General features: G+C 49.6%; 1 protein-coding gene across 3 annotated transcripts; it reads right to left on the reverse strand.

Moving 5' to 3' along the window:
* Positions 1 to 951: 951 nt before the first annotated feature.
* Positions 952 to 4,552, reverse strand: CAX11 (cation exchanger 11). 3 transcript variants are annotated; one of them, XM_078590747.1, is made up of 3 exons: positions 3,116 to 4,550; positions 1,963 to 2,044; positions 952 to 1,838 (listed from the first exon to the last, which is right to left on the reverse strand). In XM_078590747.1, the coding sequence occupies exons 1-3, from the start codon at positions 4,145 to 4,147 to the stop codon at positions 1,057 to 1,059; spliced, it is 1,896 nt and encodes a 631-aa protein (XP_078446873.1). In that variant the 5' UTR covers positions 4,148 to 4,550; the 3' UTR covers positions 952 to 1,056. The 3 variants fall into 3 exon arrangements, with proteins under 3 accessions (XP_078446873.1, XP_078446874.1, XP_078446875.1); XM_078590749.1 differs by having other exon boundaries at positions 1,239 to 1,794; positions 3,116 to 4,552; XM_078590748.1 differs by lacking the exon at positions 1,963 to 2,044 and having other exon boundaries at positions 952 to 1,794; positions 3,116 to 4,546.
* Between the last annotated feature and the right edge of the window lie 4,658 nt (positions 4,553 to 9,210).

The raw sequence follows: 9,210 nt of genomic DNA on the forward strand, positions 1-9,210 counted from the left end.
TGTCTTAATTATAAATTCCATTTTTTAATTTTGAAAATTTATCTGCTTAGACAAATTAAAGTAAACCTGTATATTATGGCATATATAAAATTTCCAATTATTAGTATAGTTTATATTTGTATCAAAAAACATTTTTTCTGAAATCTTAGTTACACCTTTGTAACTTACAATCCTGATAATGTCTTTGAGTAATGCCATATAGCCCAGTGTGTTTACTCTTTTACATGGCACAAACATAGAGACCCTCACATTCAAATTTTAAAAAAAAATTGAAGAAAATTGCATCACTAATATCACATCATGACCTAATTAATGAAACTTACTACATTTTCAGGCCGTTAGACAACTAATTGGGATAATGGTTTAACTCAGAAATCCCAATTCATGCAAATCTGTGGCACTATAATTTATTTAGTTTAAGAGGGGGAAGGTTCTTCTAGGATCACAAATGGAAGCGTATTTGTTGGCTCACATGATTGGAGAATTATCACAAATAAGTAACCATCATTGATCCGTAAATTTTGTCATAATCGTGAGGATTCATGTGTGACATGGACAAGTGGCAATGGGGATGTCATCAGCCAGATAGGTGGGAATGATGGTCGTCAAGAAACTGGATGATGAAGGCAATGATGAGACATAAATATATAAACCTCCTTAGTTTGGACATGATAGGTGCTAATGATGATGCCATCTCTTAGAAACTGAATGTCAACAGACAAATTGTTATCAACCATCCTGACTTTCATTGTTAACTCCCACTGACTAAAGAATGAGCAACATTGTTGAACCCAGCATGGATCTAACCAATAATTAAACAGGGAAAAAATGAAAGTAGCAATCATAATCTGACAATCATTCTTCCATCCCTCAAAACGATTTGATTCACTGAAGTTAATGCAGGTCAGCATTGAGATATTCCTGTAAGATTTGCCCTGATATTCCTAGGAGTACATATAAAAAGATAACCCCAATAATATACGAAAATGCAGGTTACCAAAGAAGAAAAAAATGAGAAAAAACCTTCTTTGCAGGGGTCGCAAGATACGCTCAAGGCTAGAGCGCAGCCACGGCAAGACTGACGGCGGTAAAGACAGCGTACAAGGCAACAAGGCAGAACCCCCAGACACGTGGCACCCGGAAATGGCACCACGTAACCACGAACAGAGAGCCCATCAGGCTCAGGAGTAGGAATCCAAAGGCCACTGCGATGCTGACGTGGAAGGTGAGCTGGAAGGCCCTGGGATACACATCAGAAGCAGCAGCAGCGAGGCCGCCGCCCAGCCCAACAAGCATATTAAACATGGGTCCGGCGAAGCAGCCCGCCACGGCCATGGCGGGCCGCCCCGCCCGTGCCACTGCAATCTCCGCCGCCAGATCACCAGCTGAATTGCCCCAGGCAAGAAGGGTCAGGCCAAGGATCGACGGTGCCAGGCCTGCGGCCCGGCCCAGCGCAGCCAGGCAGCTCACTAGCTCTGCGGCAGCAGCCGAGATCCAGACTGCAGCCATGATGAAGGCGAGGAGGGTCGCCGGAATATCCGCAAACGACGGTGGAATATTCTTGGGGAGGAGGTAGCTGGCTGCAGCGAACGGGACGGGGACGACAGCAGAGAGGAGGAAGGCAGTGGGATGGTGGCGGTTGGGGAGGGCTTGGCAGAGGGCGAGGACGAGGAAGGCGGGAGGGCAGAGAGCGATGTGGGCTGCGGAGTAGAGTCTGGTCCACTCCTGCGGGCGGGGGCTGGGGATGGTGAGCTTCAGGATCGCCGAGGTTGGTGCCTCCCACGCCAGCGCTACCTGCCCCACCATTGCCCAAGCTCGTATGTTGGACACATGATATGCTGGGAGGAGAGAGAGATAAGTAGGTAGAACATCTGTGTTTGTAGGTAGGTATGCATGCATGCATGTATGCACGTATGAATGTGTGAAGATTGATAGATGTTATATGATGAGAAGATGGATTACTGGATATGGAAAGTATATCACTTGATGGGACGCCTCCCATACCCATGCTCCCTGGGCCCACCGATATCCGAGATGACATGTGCTGGATACATGATATGATGGGAGGTTAGATAGGTTGGTAGAACATATGGGTAGGATCAGATGGATGGATATGAAGTTAGATAAATGTATGTAGGTAGGTATGCATGCAAGCATGTATGAACATGCGCGCGAGTTTGTATGTGTGTAGGAAAGCATGTATGCATGGATAGAAGAATAGATAGATATTTTATGATAAGAAGTTCGACTACTGGATAGAGTAGATATATGATATGCCGGGAGGTCGAAGAGATAGGTTGGTAAAACACGCATAAGTGCAGGTTAGATGAAAGAGATATGATGTATGGATCTGAAGTAGGAGATATATATGGATGGACCGATCATATGATGGATGGATCTGAAGTAAGACATATAGATGGATGGATCTGACGAAAAAAGTATATAGAGAAGGATGGGTTGGTGCGACTGTGTCTGTGTGTAAATGCATGTTTGGATGGATGGATAAATGGTATAAGATGAGAAGTTAGACTGCAGGATGGAGTACATTGGTAGATATGATGGATGGATAATCTGAAGGATTGAAGGAGGGTGGATTGGAAAGCAGATTTATTCGTAGGAATGGATGGATCTAAGTATTTAGGGATGAACGGATGCAAATATATATGTAGGGATGGATGCTCTGCTGTAAGTATGTAGGGATGGCATATATATATGTAGGGATGGATGTTCTGCTGTAAGTATGTAGGGATGGCAGATGTATTGGTGGATGGGTGCATGTATGCATGTAGGAATGGATGGATGCATAATCATATTAGTGGTAGGTGGATAGATGAATAGAGAGTCGGATGTATGAGAGATGGATAGATAATTCCATGGCTGGATGATCACATGATCATCATGAGGACAACCATGTCAAAAAAAAAAAAACCTCGACAAAACCCATGAATATAATTAAACAAATGAACAGATGAACAGACTCAGAGAGAAATCTATGAGATGGTAGATGAAAGAACGAACACATTGATGGATGGACTGATTGATCGATGTTCATGACGAGCAAAACGATCACAGAAATAAGAAAACAATCACAGGGACAGATTGACAACAAAATCACCTTTCGGAAGAAACCCATAAACGCAAAACTCCGATCTGAATCCGAAGCCTCGATCGCGTCCAAGGAAGCAGGAGGCGGCTTCAAGATCTCATCCCGCAAACCCTTCTCAATCTCCACCTCCCCGGCAAGAATTTCAACTCCATCCTCCTCCCCACAAGCCGAATCCATCCGAAAAACGACCCAGACGAAGAACACGTAGAACAGCACGAAACCCAGAGCTTGCCAGAGGTAAATCTCAGCGCTGAGGTAGACATAGAACAAGGCCGAAGCGGCGACGAGGTAGAAGAAGGCGTCCCGGACGAAGGAAGCGGGCTGGACGGAGAAAGGGGAGGCGTTAATGGCGACAAAGCCGAGAACGAGAGAGGAGACGAAGGCCCCGGCGGAGAGGATAGCGCCGAGCCCAGTTCTGGGCTGGCCATGGCGAACAGCGGCGACGGAGGAGAAGACGTCGGGGGCGCCATTGCCGAGCGCGAGGAGGGTGACGGCCGCCTTGCTGGGGGAGAGGCGGAGATGGTCGGAGAGGAGGGAGACGGCGGGGGAGAAGTGATCTCCGGCGACCTTCATCAGGAAGAAGAAGAGGAAGAGGAGGAAGAGCGAGAGAGAGGGGATGGAGAGGGCGTCGTAGTTGAAGATGCTGCTGGAGCGATCGCCATGGTGAGAATTGGGGAAGAAATTTGGTGGGCCGTGGTTGAAGATGCTGCTGGAGCGATCGCCATGGCCGGAACTGGGGAAGAAATTTGGTGGGTCGTGGTTGAAAATGCTGCTGGAGCGATCGCCATGGCCGGAACTGGGGGAGAAATTTGATGGGTCGTGGTTGAAAATGCTGGTGGAGCGATCGCCATGGTGAGAATTGGGGAAGAATTTTGGTGGGTCGTGGTTGAAAATGCTGCTGGAGCGATCGCCATGGCCGGAATTGGGGTAGAAATTTGATGGGTCGAAGTCGAGGAAGAGGATAGCGACGGCGATGGCGAGGGCGATGGAGAAGAGGAAGAGGATGCAGAGGAGAGAGAGATGGGCACATGCCCGCGCCATTTATGGGGGAGAGAGAGGAGATTCGAGCGCTGCCATGCCCGTCTTCTTCCTCTAGAGCTGTGAGATCTGCTGCAGAGAGAGGTGTAGAGAGAGGTGAGAGAGAGAGATGTAGAGAGGGAGAGGGGACGCAGAGAGAAAGAGGAGAGATAGAGAGAGTTGCAGCAGAGAGGGAGATAAAGAGAGTTGCAGCGGAGAGAGGGAGAGAGAGAGGAGAGATAAAGAGAGTTGCAGCAGAGAGAAGGAGAGAGGGATGTAGAGAGGGAGATAAAGAGAGTTGCAGCGGAGAGAGGGAGAGAGAGAGAGAGAAAGAGGAGAGATAAAGAGAGTTGCAGCGGAGAGAGGGGAGAGAGTTGCAGCAGACAGGGAGAGAGAGATAAAGAGAGTTGCTGCAGAAGGGAGAGAGAGGGAGAAAGAGGAGAGAAATAAGTAAAGTATAGCAGCAGAGTGGGAGAGAGATATAGATGAAGAGATAGAGAGAGAGGAGAGATAGAGTGACTTGGAGATAGAGAGATAGATGTAGAGGGTGAGGAGAGATAGATCAAGTGGTAGACGAGAGAGGGAGAGAGAGATAGATATAGTTGGAAATGAGAGAGGGAGAAAGAGATTGATGTAGAGAGATAAAAAAAAGTTGCAGCCAAGAGAGAGAGAGAAAAGGAGAGAGATAGATATAGTTGGAGATGAGATATGGAGGGAGAGAGATAGAGGTAGACAGAGGGAGAGAGGAATACAGAGAGAGAGAGGAAAGAGATATAGCGAGGGGGAAGGAAAGAGAAAGAGAGATAGGAGAGAAAGAGAGGCCTGTTTCTGGATCCCTACAAGAATGGCTTCCAGCTCTAGCATCCTTCATTAAAGTGTAACAGTGATACGGTTTCGATTCGAGACCGGATCTTGTACGATGTAATGCTTCCAAATTGTAATTCAATAGAACTCAAGTTCAACAGATTAATGTTTGAGAAGGGTAGGGGGGGGGGGGGGGGGGGGGATGTTCCCGGGGAGTAAGAGAAGAACGGGAATGGTAAGGAGAGAGCGAAGGAACGCCGGAGGTGGAGAACGTCCCACGAGCAGACTTGCGATGTCCACTTGCGAGAGGGAGAGGGTGTCACAGAGAGGGAGAGAGAAGGAGAGAGCTAGAGGGAGGTGGAGGACGGGGAGGCTCACAGGGATATTCTTCTTGCCCTCCACTCTCACGAGTGAGGGCTTAAATGGGAGCATCCATGGGCTGGGCTGACGTTGCTGGGCTGGACCGTTGCCGTACCTTCCTCTGCACGTAGACGCGGTGGTGGATCATTTCAGTGTTCCCCCCTAATTTGACCAGCTTGTCCTCAAGCTGGAAGTCAGGGAATTGATCGCTAAGTGTAGCAGCCCCTTCCCAGATGGCCTCTGAGGGTGGAAGGCCCTTCCAGTGGGTGAGAACCTAACCGCTGTAGGTGGAAGGACGGAAGGCAGAGATCTTCTCTGGTATGACTTGCCAAACTTGATCGACAGTGAGGTGGCTTGGAAGCAGCTGGAGGGTAACGTTGACAGGCGCGGCACGCTTGAGTTGCAACACATGGAGTACTGGGTGGATTTGGGTGTACGGGGGCAGCGCTAGCTTGTAGGCGACGGCACCCATGCGCTGGGTAATGGCATATGGACCAAAATAACGAGGAGCGAGCTTCTCGAATGGCAGGAGTGCCAGGGATTGCATGCGGTAAGGTCAGAGCTTTAGGTAGACCTAGTCCGCCAAGGCGACTTCCACCGGGTGCCGATGCTTGTCAGCCTGGGTCTTCATGAGTGCTTTGGCGCAATCGAGGTGCTGCCAAAGAAGGTCAAGGTCGGCATCGCGGTCTTGGAGGAGCTTGTCAACGTCGTCAATGGGAGAGGAGGCCGAGCCATATCGAAGGAGAGTGGGGGGTGGGCGACCTTATACTGCCTCAAATGGTGTGGTCTTGTTGACTGAATGGTATGATGTGTTGTAGCTCAGTTCGACCCAATACAACCAGAGACTCCAGCGCTTGGGGTGGTCGCATGCAAAACAGCGGAGGTAAGCTTCTAAACTCTGATTTAGCACCTCGATTTGGTCGTCCATCTCCAGGTGGTAGGTGGAGCTGTGACAAAGTTGGGTGTCTTGAAGGGAGTGCAGCTCTTTCCAGAGAGCGCTCATGAATATGCTACCACGATTGGAGACGATGATGCTCGGAGTGCCATGCAATTGGACCACCTTGCGGGTGAAGCATTCAGCTATGTCCTTAGCCAAAAATGGGTGACAGAGGCCGAGGAAGTCGGCATATTTGCCGACGCAATCCACCACCACCAATATGGAGTCAAGTCCATTCAAATTGGGGAGTCCCTCGATGTATTCCATGGAGATATCTTCCCAAATGCGCAGTGACCTGGGAAGAGGATGAAGGAGACCCGCTGGGGCGAGCGTGGAAGCCTTGTTTTGTTGGCGGACATGGCATGCATTGATGAAGGTCTTGATGTCATGCTTCATGTCGGTCCAATAAAATTGTGAGGAGATGCGCTTGTAGGTTTTGAGGAAACCTCTGTGATCGCCCACCGGTCGTGTGTGAAACTCGTTGAGCACAATGTCAATGAAGTGGGAGAGCTTGGGTAACACCACCCTGCCATCATAGAGGAATGTCTCGTTAAAGAGGGTAAAATGTGGTGAGGGGGCCTGGCGTGCTTTGATGGCTTGAACGATAGAGGCGAGCTGTGGATCCTCCGACACTGCTTGGTGGATAGCACTCAAGTCGTCCCAATGAGACCACGAAATGGCCTGGAGGGTGAACTCCATGGAAGGAGTGACATGGGATAATGTGTCCACGACCACGTTCGCGCATCTCGTCTTATACTGTACGGTGAAGCGGTAGCCCAAGAGTTTGGACAGCCACCTATTGTAGTCGCACTGGACCTCGCGTTGCTCCAATAAGTGCTTGAGGCTTTGTTGGTCGATGTGGATGATGAAGGGCTGGAAGAGCAAATAATGTCGTCACTTGTGCCATCAGCTCACTCTCGTAGGCCGAACAAGCCCGAGATGTTTGCAGAAGGGTTTAGCTGAAGTATGCCACGAGCCCATTGTGTTGCATGTGCACTGCTCCTATGCTAGTGCCGGATGCATCTGTCTCCAACACAAACTCGTGAGTGAAGTCAGGGAGGATGAGTACCAGAGCGGTAGAGAGAGCTTGCTTAAATTGGTCGAATGCGGCTTGGGCCTTGGGCGACCATGCAAACATGCCCTCTTGAGGAGGCAGGTGAGCGGCCACGCAATGGCAGCATAGCCGGCTACGAACCGTTGATAGTATCCCGACAGCCCTCGAAATCCACGGAGTTGCCAGAAGGTGAGGGGTTGCGGCCAGTCGCGGACAGCACACACCTTTTTGGCGTTCGTGGCAACGCCCGAGGAAGACACCCAATGGCCCAAATATTCAAGCTGGTCTTGGAGGAAGAAGCATTTGTTGATGTTTACAAAAAGTGAGTGGGCGTCGAGGAGCTGGAGAACTTGTTGGAGATGCTCGATGTGCTCGTCCGTAGAGCAGCTGTAGATATGAATGTCATCAAAGAAGACCAAAACGAACGTCCGGAGGATGAGTTTGAAGACGTGGTTCATCAGGGCCTGGATTGATAAGCACTGGAAGAAATCTAAAAGCAAACATTCCAGTGATTGAGCACTTGATGATGATCCAACCTGCTATCTCAATGCATGGGATTTCCTTGGGGATACAAAGATTCACATAGTCAGTAGTGAGACCTTATCCTTCGGATAACCTAGTGCGACCAGACAGAATTCTTCGTGACCTGCTCCTCTCCTCTCCTCTCCTAAAGTCGCCCCTCCAGTTTTTTTTTTTTCAGATGCTGAACCAGCTTGACTTTTGTAACCGAATGTTCTTCAAGAAACCACTAGCTGAGCCAAGTCAGGTTGCACATTGAGAGGCTTTGTCACCGGTGCGTTCGACAATCCGAAGGGCATGACAAGGTACTCGTAGTGCCCCAGGTGAGTGTGGAACACAGTCTTGGCAATGTCGTCGGAATGCATACAGATCTGTAAATACCCTGATTTGAGGTAGAGCTTTGAAAAGAATGCAATGCCATGCAGTTTTTCAAGGAGCTCGTTGACCACGGGAATCGGAAAATGGTTTGGAACTGTAATTCTGTTGAGGACGTGGTAGTCGACACATAACTGCCACTCATTGTCCTTCTTGCGGACGAGGAGAGCCATACTGGAGTAGGGGCTGGAGGAAGCGCAAATAATACCCGCTTCGAGCTGCTCGCGCACTAGTCGCTCCGACTCGTTCTTCTAGAGATGAGAATATCAATAGGGTTGAGAGTTGACGGGACCCGTACCTAGAAGGAGAATGATCCAGTGGTCAAAGGTGCGGCGAGGAAGTAGGCCGCCTGGATGATGGAAGACCCGAGAAAACTATTGTTCCAGGAGTGCTTGCACTTTGGATGAAGCCGGGGAATCTCTAGCAGGTCTAGAGGGCGACATATACATAACGTAAAGTGTCCCAAGCACCCTGTCAGATCGATGGCGCGTGGCGTCGGTGCAGCTAGTGTTGTGTTTTCCCGCCAAAGTGCGCCATACCCCGTTTACTTGGAACTTGAGGAGGAAGAGGTCCCAATGAGCTTGTGTCCAGCCGAGGGTACAGAGCCAAGAATACCCAAGGATAACGTCCATGCTGAGGTTGGCCACCGGAAGCTAGGTGACCACTGCCATGTGCCCTTACAATCCCACGAGAAGGCCTCGACCTGTTCGTCGCCCTTAGTGACGTTGTTGTTGCCGTAGCAGATTTGATAGGGGTGCCTGTGACTGAATGGGAGACCCAGCTCCATCGTGAGTCGACAACAAATGAAGCTTGTCAAAGCCCCCGTATCAATCAACATGGTGACCATCCACCCTTGGATATTGCCCTAAATGTGGAGAGTGTGTGGTGATGTGTGACCATGGCGGCCAATGATTCCAATTGGACTGCATTGAGGTTGGCCTTGTTGGCCCCTTCGTCATCCTCAGAGGTCGCGTCGAGTTTGGTTTCATGGTCGCCACTCGGCTCCTCATGGTGATAAGTGACGATATGGATGTGCAA

The sequence above is a fragment of the Wolffia australiana genome, chromosome 19 (genome assembly GCF_029677425.1).
Source record: "Wolffia australiana isolate 7733 chromosome 19, ASM2967742v1".
NCBI classification, from domain to species: Eukaryota; Viridiplantae; Streptophyta; class Magnoliopsida; order Alismatales; family Araceae; genus Wolffia; species Wolffia australiana.

Coding starts and splice junctions, on each gene's coding strand:
- CAX11 (XM_078590747.1), bottom strand. CDS start 4,147: ATGGCGCGGGCATGTGCCCATCTCTCTCTCCTCTGCATCCTCTTCCTC. Junction 2,045..3,115: donor TTATGGGTTTCTTCCGAAAG/GTGATTTTGTTG, acceptor TCATGTATCCAG/CACATGTCATCTCGGATATC. Junction 1,839..1,962: donor TGATATACTTTCCATATCCA/GTAATCCATCTT, acceptor CTCTCCTCCCAG/CATATCATGTGTCCAACATA.